General features: G+C 47.3%; 3 protein-coding genes across 3 annotated transcripts in view; 2 read left to right on the top strand and 1 right to left on the bottom strand.

The window, feature by feature from the left end:
* Positions 1 to 3,404, bottom strand: part of RABGAP1 (RAB GTPase activating protein 1) — a 63,445-nt gene extending 60,041 nt beyond the window's left edge. Inside the window, exon 1 of the mRNA XM_066201362.1 lies at positions 3,297 to 3,404. The gene's annotated coding sequence lies outside the window, so the exon portion shown is untranslated. The remainder of the gene's footprint in view (positions 1 to 3,296) is intronic.
* Positions 3,405 to 3,434: 30 nt separating this feature from the next.
* ZBTB26 (zinc finger and BTB domain containing 26) lies at positions 3,435 to 11,083 on the top strand. The gene is made up of 3 exons (XM_066201370.1): positions 3,435 to 3,457; positions 3,675 to 3,737; positions 5,598 to 11,083. The coding sequence occupies exon 3, from the start codon at positions 5,608 to 5,610 to the stop codon at positions 6,922 to 6,924; it is 1,317 nt and encodes a 438-aa protein (XP_066057467.1). The 5' UTR covers positions 3,435 to 3,457; positions 3,675 to 3,737; positions 5,598 to 5,607; the 3' UTR covers positions 6,925 to 11,083.
* Positions 11,084 to 11,321: 238 nt separating this feature from the next.
* On the top strand, positions 11,322 to 14,459 carry ZBTB6 (zinc finger and BTB domain containing 6). The gene has a single exon (XM_066201416.1). The coding sequence runs from the start codon at positions 11,339 to 11,341 to the stop codon at positions 12,620 to 12,622; it is 1,284 nt and encodes a 427-aa protein (XP_066057513.1). The 5' UTR covers positions 11,322 to 11,338; the 3' UTR covers positions 12,623 to 14,459.
* Positions 14,460 to 14,986: the final 527 nt, after the last annotated feature.

Here is a 14,986-nt window from a genome sequence, read left to right as displayed (position 1 = left end):
ACCTGCAACTTGTGATCAAAGTTTTCCTTCTAAGTTCTGCCAGAATGAATTTAAAAGAGCTTAAAGCAAACAGTATATAGAAAAAAGAAAACCAGAAAACTTTCAATTTTACATTACTGGAAGAGGCTGAGGCTTGAATGCCACCTGGAGACACGTGCAACAAGTGAAGCAAGGCACTCGTAACTATGGCTGGTCTCACTCAATTTCCAAGGAATACCCATTTTCTGGCGATTGGAACATCCATAACCACACAAAAAGACAGAGAGTACATGGGAAAATCGATATTTCAGGCATGAACTTCTTCAACCTGAGTCAATAGCAGATGTAGCATCCTTAGCACACAACTTACAGGGAAATACTACACAAAAATAAGTTCTGGGTTTCCAGGGCAGAAAAGAGAATAAGCATGAGAACAGGTATGCAAGCCAGAGAGGAGAAGAGACATTTTCCCCCATTCATATCGTTCTCAGCTTCTGTATTTCAGCTGCAGTTCCTAAAGTGATTCCAGGACGTTCCAAGGTATCTGAGGCAGAACGCACCAGATAAAGAACAACACAGCAATATTAACTAAATTACTGAAGAACAGTAATTCATTTGCCTTTTAAAAGCAAAGTTAGAAAGCTTGGCATGCAAAATAAACTTACATCCTCTATCCTCTAAAATATAAAACCACCAAGCAAAGGGTTAAAAAACATGGAAAACACGAAGGTGACATGCAGAAAAGACACCCAGGTGGCTGAAATACCTAAATACAATGTATTTTCTGTTTCTATTCCTCTGGCTCTATGCACAGCTTAACAACAAATCCAGTATGCTTCAACTTAAAGATACAAAGTTCTGTTTTCCGAGTATTCATCATTAGCATCTTAGTGTGGGTGAACAGTGGAATTTGTGGCAGAGTTCAGAGGCTTTACAGTGCACTTTGCAGAGCTGCGTTATGACAAAGAACCCAGCATTCTGTAAGACTCTGAGCTCCGATAGCCTTGCACAGCTGTGGGTTTTTCTACCTGTGCAATTCACCTAGTGCACACTTGTTTTAAAATACATTGGAAGTCCTGAAAGAAGCCTGGAAAATGCTCCAGGTCAATGCCTGTGTTTTATCACAGCTCTGGGAAAAAACCCACCAGACAGCATACAAGCAATCACTAGCAATCTTTTTTCTTCTCATGTATCACATGATTAGTCTGCTTAATCATGTCGGATCTTTACCCACCTTCCCTGTGCAACACATACTCTCAAATGCAACAAGAAGTCCTTGGCACTCAAAATGAAGCAGGAAAGCCAGAGGAATACTGCATGTGAAAATACAGATTTAGGATGACTAAAGAGTAATTAATAAAAAATAACAACTACAAGTCTAACTTTTCTGTTCATTTTACAACACACTGACAGCCACAGATGTTCCCACCAATTTCAAGAGCCAGAAAGAAAAAAAGATATTGTTATTTGGAGATAATGGTGTCTCTAATTCCAGCCCTCTCCTCACAGATCTCTGGAAGAAGAGTGAATCATGGTATGCAAAACCAGGCATCAGACAAAACACAAGAGTTAAGCTAATGTAATCTTTGTTAACAATCCTTAACAGGTTGATAGCTATTGCCAACATCACTTTGCTTTCAATCCGAATTTGAACTACCTGCTCAGAGAACAAAACTCTAATTCGAGGCTCTAGTAATTGGTAAACTCCCCATCCCAGAAACAAGCAGCCCGTCCTGGGAAACTGCAGCTTATAAAAGAAATGCTGACACTGCCTTAGCCAGCCCAGCAGAGGAATGCTGCTGGAATGAATTAACTATGAACAGTTGGTTCATCCACGCGCCGCAGCTGCCGTTCCCCCAGCACCAGCCCCAGCTCGGCGCTGTGCAGGCAGGACGGGCAGGGCACAGCCCGGGTTGCAGGCCGGGAGGAAGGCAGCGCAGCCAGCAGCCAAACAAACTCTGGGGATGATGCTCTACGTCCTGCTGGAGCTGCTCTCTCATTAGGATCCAAACACAAACAGGGAGCTACGCTCAGCAGACAACCAGAGCGCTTAAAAAATACGCAGTCGAAGAACGGAGAAAAAAGGAGTTACATTTGGTGTGTGCTACTAACCACTGTCTGCATGTGGGGCTGGAAATTGGAAGGAAACCCCAATGCCAAGCTCCATTTGTTAATTTGGTTACTGTGTACACAAAAGTAAGTTTGCTCAGGTCCTTGACCTTTTAAGTAGAGGCCTTTAAAAAGAATACAGTATTTCTGCAAGTTAATCAGCAGTGGGCAGCTCCTGTAATGACACATTATCTAAGTAGCCAAAAGTCTCAGGAATCCTAATGAGCTGGGCTTTAACAAAACCTGTAAGTAAAACAAAATTTGGAATACAAATCAAGCCATACCTGTATGCCCTACCTGTTCTCCAGTTTGTATTCAAGAAGTAAACACAACCTTTTTCCTCTGCAAACCTCTCATGATCTTTTCCTTCTCTCCAAACCTTTTCTGAACACTTTTTCTACTTCTCCTTCTCTCCCCTAAAATGATCAGGCAAATCTACACAGAGATAAACCACCAGCAGTTCAATTTCCACTTAATTTTTGCTTATGTTTTTAAAGCAATTTAGCACAAGCTGTTCATACTTGATTGTTACCCCAACTGACACAAGCAGTCCTTAAAAATTATCTACTGGGACGTTTTAACTGAAAGAAACCCTGCCTTGACAACAAGAAGGATAAAACCCGCAAAAAACACCGAGGTTATGGTACATGAGCCAAATAAAGATGCCTGCACGCAACGAAAGGCCACCTTTTAGGATCCACCTGGCAGCCACAGGCAACAACCCACACCCCGCGACACGGAGAGGGAAAGCGGGTGCCCGAGCGGTCCCTCCGCGTCAGTCCCGCGCCGCCCGGGATGGGACGCGGGGGGAAAGCCGGCGGCTCCGGAACGCGCTCGGCGGGGTCCCGGGGACACTGACGCGGTTCGAGGCGGGTCGTCCCCGTCCCCTACACCCGCAGCTGGGGAGGACGGGCCCGGCCGGGCGCCCCCCGCCTGTCCCAGGACTCGGCCCGGCCCTGCGGGACCCGGAGCGGTCTCCCGGCCCCGCTCCAGCCGAGGCCCGCGGCCCCTGCGGCCAGAGGGGACGGGGAGGCACCGCGCGGGCTGGGAGACACGGCCCCGGGGGCGAGGGAGGGACGCGGCGGTAGCGGAGCGCAGGACGGCCCCCGGCTGCCGCACGCCGGGAGGGAGCGGCGGCGGGGCAGCGCCGCGGGGGCGCAGCGGGGACGGGGCGGACGCGCCCCCGCGGCAGCGCGAGCCGCACCTACCCCGGCCGCCGCCGCCGCCGCCGCTCCCGGTGCCGGGCCTGGGCCGCCGCCGCCCCACGTGACCGGGCGGAGGGGCGGCCCCGCCGGTCCTTCCGGGCGCGGCTCTTCCGGCGGGCGGACAATGCGGTTCCGAGTCGCGGTGCTGGGCTGCGGTGGCGCCTGTAGGTCCCGGCGGGCCGGCGGGGCGCGGGCGGCGGCCCCGGAGCGCGGCGCGGAGCGGCCCGCGGCTCCCGCTGCCCCCGCGGGCCGCGCTCGGAGGGCGGCCCGGCCCGGCCGGGGGCGCGGCGGGGCGCGGGGCCGCCCGGGGGGCGCGGCGGGCGGCCGGGCCCGGCCCGGCGCTGGGGCGGCGGCTCACGGCGGGTCTCCTCCCCTCTCTAGGTCCGTAGCCGGAGGCAGGAGCGGCCGCGGGTGCCAGCGCGGGGACGCGGCCCGACGCTACAGGTACCTGCCCCTTCTCTCCCTCCCTCCTTCCCGCGGGGCCGGGCCTGGCGCGGACAGCGGCTTCCCCCGCTCTCGCAAAGGGCATCGCGTTTACGTTGTTTTGGGATGCTGAGCGGGCTCCCGGCTGAGCTGTGCTGAAATATTCTTCTCCCGGAGCCCGGGAAGTAGATGTGCGGGGCCGGGGCGATTCGCGGTCGGTAGAGGCCGAGGAAGCACGTGTTTCCAGCGGGGAGCCCTGCACGTCCGACGGGAGTTTGCCTTGGTTTTTGCCACCCTCCCGAGACAGCGGGTTTGGGGTTCATTGGATGCTCTTTTCTCTCGGAGATCAGTAGTAGTTGAAACTGAACGTGTGCCAAGGCAAGTGACAACTTTTCGATCCACAGTTTCTCACGATGCGGCTCTTGTAGTCCGCCAGAGACAGGCTGAATGGCTGGAATAGCTGTGGTTAACGATGTAACTTTAGCTTGGGTGCTTTAGCTGCATTCATATTGTATGAATTTCCAAGGTGGAAAAAAACAGACTCACAACTGGACTTCCCTCATCGCTGTCCAGAGAAAACACAAAAAGATGCAGTTTGGTAATGCCTAAAATTCACTGAAGACACATCAGGGTGATCTGTTTCTGTTGTTTATATTTGCGAAAGGCTGTTGCCTCTTAGAATTAAACTTTCAGCCCTAGAAACGGGCTCAGTCAGGCAGCGCTGAAGGTGACTGAGAGACTGGGTTCTGCAGATTCAGCAGAACTGGTTGTATTGCAGACTGATGCCCCCCCTGCTTCCAAACTTTCCCTGGTCCCTGGTTTTTGAAGTCTTCTGAAATCCTTCCCTAATTTTTGCATGCCATACACTGGAAGTTACGCTTAATGGGTGTGATCAATGAGGAGGTCATGTCTTCTAATGCCCTCTGAGCTGCAAACTGGAAAGACCCTGATTATTGACAGACGCTTCCAAAAATATTCTTTGAACAGTTGTCTTGTGTGTTCATTCATTTCACTGGGCACGATGCCATTCCTGTGTGTACACCCAGCTGACACCTCGTGCCCCAAGAGAGCAGTATCTGCTTTTATCTATAAACTTCAAAGCTTCCTTTTGAGCTTTATGTGGTGTTTGTAATAGTTGGGAGGTGTAAGTTTTGCTTTGTTTTGTAATTTTATCTAACCAAATCTTGCATTATTTAGTCTCATGTTATTTCTTCACTTCCTGCAATCCTAGTGCTTTGGCAGGATTGTGTGAGCAGTATTTCATCCAGAATCAGTGTAGTCTTATAAATTCTTAAAGCAACTGTTGAAAGACAAAAGAACGGTACTTAGTTTATGGAAGATCCACTGTTCTTCATTCCAAATCCTATCGAAACAAGAACAAACTTCCTAGAGAAGTGATCTTCCAAAGAATAAGACGAGAAGCAAGGCTTCCTGTATTCCCCAGGTATTCAAAACAGGGAGCCTAGTGGAGGCCATTATGAAGATTTTTTTTTTCTGTAATCTTGGGGAAAGCCAAAACAACATACAGCAAACCAAGTCCTGCAGAAAAACGTGAAAGACAATCTGATGCTGCAAAACCCAAAGCTTGCTAAATAGAGTTTCCCTTTACATCCTAACTCTTGAGGATATTGCTTCAGGAGAATTTCTGTCATAGCACCTATACTTAATATTCAAGCTTCGTTATATTAAAAAAAAAGGTAAAAGTTATTGTGAGATGTAAACTTGGATTTGTTTTTACTTGTATTGGACTTCAGTGTGTACCGAGGATAAAAAGCATAACGGCTGATAAACACCCACTTTATGTTATTATTTTAAATCTTTCTAACCTGCCTTTTAGAAAACAAAAAGTGCTCATTTTTTTTCCCTGCTGCTTTTCCTTAGGTGTGCCAAAATGTCAGAGAGATCAGATATTCTTCATTTCAAGTTTGACAACTATGGAGATTCAATGTTACAGAAAATGAACAAACTGAGGGAAGAAAACAAATTTTGTGATGTCGTGGTCCATATAGATGACGTTGAAGTCCACGGGCATAAAATTGTCTTTGCTGCTGGCTCTCCTTTTTTAAGAGATCAGTTCTTACTGAACGACTCCAGAGATGTAAAAATCTCCATCCTGCAGAGTTCGGAAGTGGGGAGGCAGCTGCTTCTCTCCTGTTACAGTGGCACTCTGGAGTTCCCTGAAATGGAGCTGGTGAACTACCTGACTGCTGCCAGCTTTCTGCAGATGAGCCACATTGTGGAACGGTGCACTCAGGCCCTGTGGAAGTTCATCAAGCCCAAGCAGCCGCTGGAGAGCAAAGAGTGTGAACAGCAAAGCGACTCTTCTGAGCTGAAGGAACATCAGGGAGACGATGACTCTCTGCAGCAAGACTCGCCTTGTATTCAGCCTTCAGAGGACAGCATGGACATGGAGGATAGTGATATTCAGATCATCAAGGTGGAGTCCATCGGGGAGGTAACAGAAGTTAGGAATAAGAAGGATCAGAACCAGTTTATTTCTTCTGAACAATCTGCACTGCATTCCTCAGAGCCTCAACACTTTCTTATCAACTCCACTGTTGAGAACAGAGCAAGTGAAATAGAGCAAAACCACCTCCACAACTATGCCCTTTCCTATGCTGGCAGCGATAACATCATTCTGGCCTCTAAAGATATGTTTGGGCCTAACAACCGAGGGATAGACAAAGGCCTCCAGTGGCACCATCAGTGTCCAAAATGCACAAGAGTATTTCGGCATCTGGAAAACTATGCTAACCACTTAAAGATGCATAAACTATTTATGTGTCTGCTCTGTGGCAAGACGTTCACTCAGAAGGGCAATCTCCACCGGCACATGAGAGTGCACGCAGGCATCAAACCATTCCAGTGTAAGATCTGTGGGAAAACGTTCTCTCAGAAATGTTCCCTACAGGACCACCTCAACCTGCACAGTGGGGACAAGCCCCACAAGTGTAACTACTGTGACATGGTCTTTGCTCATAAGCCCGTTCTGAGGAAACATCTGAAACAGCTGCACGGTAAAAATAGCTTTGACAATGCCAATGAAAGAAACGTGCAAGACATAACGGTGGACTTCGATTCATTCACGTGTAGCGCTGCCACAGACAGTAAGGTCTGTCAGCAGGCTGATGCCAGCCAAGTACTGGATGCAGGGAAGCTGCCTCAGGCTGTGCTCAGTTTAAGAAACGATAGTACCTGCGTCAATTAAGCAATTAAAACTCGCCCTGTATAGGGATCGTGACTGAAAGGAGCAAACCGTTGGTTTGGCTTCTTCCCTAAACTAGTGGTGTACCCCGAAAGGCTGCAGATGGTTGGATTGCAAAAGCTGGCAGGTCTTCAGCCATTGCTGTTAGTCTTACTTGATATTTTCTGTGAATAGCAATCCTCCTTCAGGTTTCTGTCTATGTCTCTACAGTGGATTAAGGGGTTAATTGTTTCATTTCTCTCTGATTAGGAGACTCAAGACTAACACCTTTTGAAAGACTGTTGCTGTGGGCTGCAAGTAAACCATCTGCTGTGCAGTTAGAGGTCTCTCTGTGTCTGGGCAGATGGAGGAAAGCAAATAGGACAAGTGTGTGAGATAACCCAATATTTTTTTCTTTTTTTAAAGCACTGGATAACTGAAAACACTCCATATACTTAAATTTAAACTTACCTCTTAAACTTACCTTTCTCTGATCTTACCCCTAGACTCCTGCAGTTGAAATGAAGTATTTTTGTGTCACTTTTTTGCCCTTTCTAAACTTATTTCAAGAAACTTCTGTTGCCAATCAATGCTCTCTTAAAAACTCTCAGGGTTTTTAACCTCAACATGCATTATGAAAAAACGAAACCCTAAATGATTTGGCAGGGTTAGCTGATCATTGCATAGAGCTGTTTAAACTGAGGATAAATGGCAGCTCTGGAATGTGAGAGGCTGGTGCCTGGAGTGCAAATGTGACCTGTTCTTAAGCTGGCATACCTGGGATTTTTAAAGGGCACTTACCAGTGCATGTACTGAGACAAGCTAAACACTTCAAAGCTAAAAGTTATCCTCCATCTTCCATAAGTTTTGCATTACAAACCACAACAGTTGTTGGGTTTAGAGCAAAGCTGGAGTGGAGAAACACTGCTTTTTGACACTGTGAAAAGAATCTTTTTAAAGCTGCAATGTGTAACAACCCCATGACTTTTTTTTTTTTCTTTTTTTGCTTTTTTCCCCCCCTTAGTTCTTCTATGTCTCTCCTTGATGTCTAATAAGGGCCACATGTCACTTAACTTTAAACAAAAATACCTGCTATAAGAACTTCACACAAAGCTTTTTGATTTCTTGGACTTTTTTGAAGTGACCGTTAGTGTTTTACAGATCCTAGGATGAGGTATAGGTAGCACAATTTCTATAGGTTAATATATCAGCTATTGACTGTACTCAGCAATACCTCTTTGTATACCGCCTTAAACATCAAATGTAGCGGGAATGGCATGTTAATTGGGATTCTGGGATTACACCATACTGCTTCTCAAAAGTGCTGTGGAATTACCCACATCCCAGTCAGGCTGAAAGAAGCTTAATTTATCTGAGGCACACCATTCCCAGTAGAACAGCACTCTTAGTACTGAAGTGTAGCATAGACTAATAATCAAATGGCTGATCTTTGGCAGAGAACTGCTGTTTGTGTTTGGAATAAGGATTTCTTCCAGTGCAGCTCTTTTCCACAAGGTTTGCCGTGAGGCTGAGATTATGCTTCCTACCTAAACGTAGTACTGTTGGTGTGTTTGAGTGAGGGGTGGGGGTGAAAGGCTGCTATTGTGTGGTTAAAAATGTTAAACAGGTATGACCAAAGGTGTGTTAGAGCAAAAAAGTGTTGTGTATGTCATTATCAAAAGTTGGTCTTGCTCTTGAGTTCTGTGTGTGTAGAAGTCAGGATTTCCTTACGCAGACATTACACTGATGGACGTTAAAACAAGTTAATGTTGCAGAACGTTTTCAGAAATCCACGTACTTTGAAGTAGAAAAAGAAGGTGATTCTGTGAATCAGTTTTTGCAATTGAGTTCTTGAACTACTGTACTTGACTGTTACATGAACTCTTACATGGACAGCTATGAAGTAAGCAATGGAAATTAGATCAGGGCATTCATCTTGCAAGTTGTAGCAAATATATTTAGGCCTAAAGTCTAACTATTTGAAACTTTTAAAATTATTGTTCAGGTTGCTGGGGTAGAAGATAGGTTTGCATGGGAAGAACTGTTTTTCCTCTTGAAGCCACCCACTTTCAGAGTTGTTTTGAACTAAATTTGACCATGACAGTTGCATCTGACACTTGCATTCTGTCTTCAGGCAGAATCTTCTGTATTGTTCAAACATTTTGATAATCCATTATTCACTTAATGGAAATAAGTTATAGTGCTATGTCAAAATGAAGATAGGCATGGAGAACAAGAGCTTGCAGAGCCAGGTCGACGTGCTGTAAGGTGCTAGTGAACAATCCAAGGCAATATGAATATGGACACAAAAAAGAAAATGGTCTTCTGCCACAGAAAGGAATAAAACTGCACAAGTGCTAGAACATGTGGCAGCAAAATGGACAGTATTGAAAGTTTTGTCCATCTGGAAAGTTCTGGTTTTTGTGGAATGATGAAGCTGTAATGTTACTGTAAGGAGAATGCTTGAAGTAGCTGTGGGTGACTTGAAGCTGATATGAAGAGACAAGGGGTTTCCTAAGAATCAAAAAAAAATCATTTGGTCAAGATACGTAGGTGTTCAGTCCAGCCTGTGCTGTGGTGATTTGGACGTCTGAGAAGGCCAAGACTGCTGGGCTGCACAGTTAAAGGCTGCTGTGGTCGTTTGGCAAGAGCACGGCACAAATAAATAGGAAAAAGCAGAAATGCAGAAGACTTTCTTCACTGAAAATGGACACATCTGATGAAAAGTGACTTTTACTAATGTGTGTGCTTTTGGCCTGGCAAAAGGGTGCAGACCAAAAGATTTATGCAGGAGATGGCTGCGTGACTCCAGAGCACTGGAGCTCTGAGGGCAATACGCCGATGCAAAGTGCACTGGTGGTAGAGTTCATCTAAAATTTGCCCCTGTATGGAAAGACAAGTGAAAAGTGTAGAAGAGGTATTAGAAGAGCAAAATCTGGCTAATGCTGCTTCTCTGAATTACAGATTAAAAAACGGAGTGAGAATTACGATAAATGGAATATGCAGAGGCAGCTCGGTTATAGAATAAGATGAACTTAATTGTCCATGTATGTAAAATGTTGTCTTCATTGCAATGTCCCGAGTAGTGAAAGATTAGATCCATTGGTTGTTGCTACTGATGCTGCATATTCAGATGAGGACTATGGCAGTTATCATAATCTGTGTGTTACTGTGTAGAATACCATTTGCTGGTAAGTGGATAGTCTCACAACTTAATGTGCTGTACAACTTCCTGCATATCCTAAAAATAACTGAAATCTATTACAGAAGTATTTTAATAACTCCTCAATATATTAGGATTTTTTTTTAATGTTGGCATTTTATTTATTTATATTCTATAGAAGAAGGAATTTTTAGAATTTAGGTTTGCCAGAGGTTTGGGCTCACCACTTCTCTGAGTGTTGGTAGCTTGTGTAGCATGTGTTCCTGCAGCACATGCTGCAACTGCACAACCTCCTGCACAGATCAGGGATGAGTCTTTCCTTAATTTATTTTTCTTTTAGAAGACATGTTTTGCAAGTTAGTAACTGATGAATTTGAAGTGTCAGTCTTTCTCTCCCCTAGCTTTTTGGCAAAACTTAGTTGCCGCTTGAACTTTTGTTGAAATAACATAGAAATTAATTGTGTGGGGCTGATTATGGTTTTGGAGTCACTGGGAGGAATAAAAGTGAGGAGGGAGAATCAAAATGTGGTACAAATTGAAACTGTTGAGAGAACTCTAAAGTCACGTTAAATGCCAATTTTTAAAAACAAAGGGGGACATAGTGGTGCCTCCCGACTTGGTTAGGGGTGAGAAGGCAGGACGGACGCCTTTCCTTTGAGATTGTATAATCGATGGACTGAGCATTAGCTACCTCTTCACTGACTGGGCAAAAGTCTTACACTACGTGTGATAACCAAAGCAGGCGGGTCGGCGGCTGCCGGGCGATGTCCCGTGGCCGTGAAGAAGCCAGCAGCTCGTCCCGGCGGCGTTCGGGGCCGCGGTTCGCCGTTCCCCCGGCACGTCCCGGCTGATGGCGAGGAGGAGCCCCGGTAGCCGCTCCCCGGGATGCCTTACGGGGGCGGACACGTCGCTACCTCTACCGAACGGTGGGCGAGGCGCGCCCCGGTGCCGGTGCGGTTTCCCCCAGCGGCAGCCGCTGTAGCAGTGCCAAGTCTTCTAATAAACGTGCTGCTAACTCTGTCTGCCGCCGCCTCTCATTTCCACCGCGGTCACGGCGCACCGGGGGCGGGCGGGCGGGCGGAAGGGGCGGGCGGGGAAGCGGTTCCGGGGCGCTGCGGCACCGGCGGCGGAGCGGCACCGGCGGCGGGGAGCGGCCGGGGAGCGGGATCGCGGCCGGCGGCGGGCAGCCCGGGAGGCCCGGGACAGCGGGTCCTGCCGGCGGCGGGGGTGGGCTGCGCCCGGCGAGACCATCCGGCGGTGCCCGCGGGTCCCGCCATGGCGGCGGACTCGGAGGTGCTGCACTTCCAGTTCGAGCAGCAGGGCGATGCCGTGCTGCAAAAGATGAACCTGCTGCGGCAGCAGAACCTCTTCTGCGACGTGTCCATCTACATCAACGACACCGAGTTCCAGGGGCACAAGGTGATCTTCGCCGCCTGCTCCACCTTCATGCGGGATCAGTTCCTGCTCAACCAGTCCAGGCAGGTGCGGATCACCATCCTGCAGAGCGCCGAGGTGGGCAGGAAGCTGCTGCTGTCCTGCTACACGGGCGCGCTAGAAGTCAAGAAGAAGGAGCTGCTGAAGTACCTGACGGCCGCGAGTTACCTGCAGATGGTTCACATTGTGGAGAAGTGCACCGAAGCTTTGTCCAAGTACTTGGAGATCGACGCTTCCATGGAGAGCGGTGCCCAGGCTGCTGAGGGGTGCCACTCCTCTGATGCTGAACTGAGGAGCGGGGATGAGGTTTTAGATAAAGACTGTGAAATAATCGAGATCTCTGAAGACAGCCCAGAGAATGAAGAGTACCCCGTGAAACAGGAGGATGGGGACGGCCCACACCCTGCAGCGCAGAGCTTGGTGTCAGAAAGGAAGGACACAAAATCCCCAGAAATATCAACAGTGGAAATCGGGTATAAGGATGATGAAATCTGTATCTTCAGAATGGATTCCATGGGTGTGGCCAATGTAGAAAATGACCATTTTCCTCAGCCTTGCACTTCCTCTAAAACAAATTTATATTTCCCAGAAACCCAGCACTCCTTGATAAACTCTACAGTTGAAAGCAGGAATACAGAAATGTCAGGAAATCACTTTCAGGCTTTTGTCGGTGACAATCCAGAAGGAACTTCTAGTGGGGCGAATGGTTTCCAGAGCCTGGAAGATTCTGGCAGCTCATGGCGGCACCAGTGTCCAAAGTGTCCGAGGGGCTTTCTGCACCTCGAGAACTATCTCAGACATCTGAAAATGCACAAACTCTTCCTGTGCTTGCAATGTGGAAAAACGTTTACGCAGAAAAAGAATCTCAATAGGCACATCCGGGGCCACATGGGCATCCGGCCCTTCCAGTGCATGGTGTGCTTGAAGACCTTCACGGCCAAGAGCACGCTCCAGGATCACCTCAACATCCACAGTGGGGACAGGCCCTACAAGTGCCACTGCTGCGACATGGACTTCAAACACAAGTCTGCTCTTAAAAAGCATTTGACTTCTGTTCACGGAAGGAGCAGCAGCGAAAAGGCAAACCTGAACACTATTACAAAAGTTAAAATAGACTATGATTGATAGCTGGGCGACTGTGGAGTCAGACTCCACAAAAAGCTCCTGCCTAGTGAAATTTTAGATGCAATTCCGGTTCCAGACCCCCATCTAAGGGAGAGAAGCACAAACAGGTGGCTGGTGATCCAAGACAGGCCTTGGAGCAGGAAACCTACCTGTTCTGTTAAGGTTGCTATTGCTGTCAGTGAAAAAAGGCATTTCCTAGTTGAAAGTAAACTGCAAAATATGGGAAATTATTTCATGCTTCTCTTCTATTATACTGAGCATATCCTGGTCCCCCAATGATGTTTTATATTCTTTGTTTCAAGGGCAGGCACTGCTGACTTTCAGACTATTACTGATATTGCAATAAGCTGAAGCCTGAGCCATGGTGTTGGTGACAACAGCTGAGGGAAGGGGGTGTTTGTATTTATTCAGCAAGTCAGTTGTTCCCATCCAGTTCCTGGATCTTTCATGGTGAAATCATCTCCTTCCTTGCCCAAACTTTGCTAGATCTTCCAACAGAAAGAAAGTGTGTTTTCATACTCAAGTCTGTGACGTTTAAGGACACAACAAACTGAAATGAATCAAGGAACCTTTCAAATTGTCTCTTGCAAATTGACAATTCGTTAAAGAGAAATAAACAAACAGTACTGCCTTGCAGTTTATTTGTAACTGGACAGTCCCATGAAAAGGACTCACTTTTAGTTTTATCAAGTTCTGAATTTTTATAAACTTCTTTCTTCTAATACTGGAGGTTTTTTTCTGTCATACCAGTGTTTTGGACCTGTATTTGATAAGTTTAGTCCTGCTTGTTGCATCATAACATTTGCCTTCATTTTTTTACAGATCTTAGCTATATGCACTCGTGTGAATTTCAGCTGTGTGCTGTTGGGTAATCACAGTTTCAATGCTACTTCTGAAAAACAGGCATTTCTGTCTGACTAGCAATGGCTTAGACACAGAGGTCTCATACCCTGATTCTGTGACACGGTAACACAGTAATGATGTGTGTTTGCAGAAGTGTTTGTGCTTTGTCAAAGGTCATTTTAGTTTCATCATAAGCATCGAGCGCCCTGTGATGGCTGTCTGTGTCTTTGGCTGGTACATGTAATATGAATAAAGAGTCATTTTAGTTGTTAATATGAGACAATGGTACTTACAACTAGCAAAAAGCAGTAGTTCTTACTCCTGTCTGTATCACACTTTCCTTCAAGTTTCAGAAGTGCTGTTCCAAGTTCTTGCTCTGAGTCCAGAAGTCTGGCCCAAACGCTTCAGAATCTGGTTGGCTCTAAAATCTAAGACAGTAATTTTAAATGTCAGTTCACTTTCCTTCCCTGTGTCTGTGAGTGCACCAGCCCGTCTGGGGTTTTATTGATCAGCTATGTGAGGGGTTGGGTGTGTGCAATGTCTACTCTGCACTTTCCTGTTACTACTTGTTCCAGGCATGGTCAGGTGTATGAGTGGGTTATTTCCCTCCTGAGCACTTCCCTGTGTGCCAAAGGGGAAACAGACTGATCTTTTCAAGTGTATCGTCTGTGGGAGCAGGTTCCGAGTTATTTTGGTCGTGCATGTAACCATGAGAGGGAGTTGTGTTGTGTGACAGGCCACCAGCATGTTCTGTTCAGTGGCTGCAGTGTCTCAGTAAGCTTTGTGAACAAACCCGGGTCTTGTGCACTCGTTCACCTCAGAGGTGTTACCTCTCCCCTGTCCGTACACGTAACCGTGTCCTGTCATAACACAATAAATTAAATGCAAACAAGGCGTCGTCTCAGAAATAAATCTCGCTTTTTCTGATCACAGTTAATAATTCTCTGCATACCTTAACAGTTAGTATTTTGGCTCGCTGCGCTGAGTAAACAAGATGTTGTAAACAAAACACGGTGTTCCAGTGGCGGTCATTTAGTAACGCGTTTTTCTGTCCTTCAGAGGGGTCTCTCTGACCCACTCGTGCCATGAATTCTTCCCCCTCAGGAGTCACAGCTCTGCACCGCCGTGACCTTGGCTAAGGCTGTGTTATCTCTACGTGACCGGAGAGGCGGCTGCAGCTCCCGGTGTTGCTCCGGGGAACGCCGTGGTGGGGCAGCAGCGCCAGCGCTCCCCACACCTCACCGGGCCCCGCCGGCCTGAGGCGGCTCCGGGACCACCGACGTGGGCCAGAGGGGGGCCAGTCCCCTCTTCCTCCTCAGCGCCAGCAATAAAAAACTCATCAACTGCAATTTAGAACGACAGTAAATAATCGACACTAGCGGCGAAAGTTACCCATCAAAATTCAAAAGGACAATTAATAATCTACGTCAGAGGCGAACGCGGCCCACCGAGCGACCGCTGAGGCGGCTCTGGGGCCGCAAGGGGGCGCCGGCCGCACTCTGTCACGCCGTCTCTATGATC

Source organism: Chamaea fasciata, unplaced genomic scaffold, assembly GCF_029207755.1.
Source record: "Chamaea fasciata isolate MVZ Bird 193981 ecotype frontalis unplaced genomic scaffold, bChaFas1.0.hap1 SCAF_20, whole genome shotgun sequence".
NCBI classification, from domain to species: Eukaryota; Metazoa; Chordata; class Aves; order Passeriformes; family Sylviidae; genus Chamaea; species Chamaea fasciata.
The sequence above is the reverse complement of the archived record's forward strand: the minus strand, read 5'-3'. Positions and strand labels throughout refer to the sequence as shown.

Excerpts from the sequence above, each read along its gene's own strand:
- ZBTB26 (XM_066201370.1), top strand. The coding sequence starts at position 5,608 with ATGTCAGAGAGATCAGATATTCTTCATTTCAAGTTTGACAACTATGGA.
- ZBTB6 (XM_066201416.1), top strand. The coding sequence starts at position 11,339 with ATGGCGGCGGACTCGGAGGTGCTGCACTTCCAGTTCGAGCAGCAGGGC.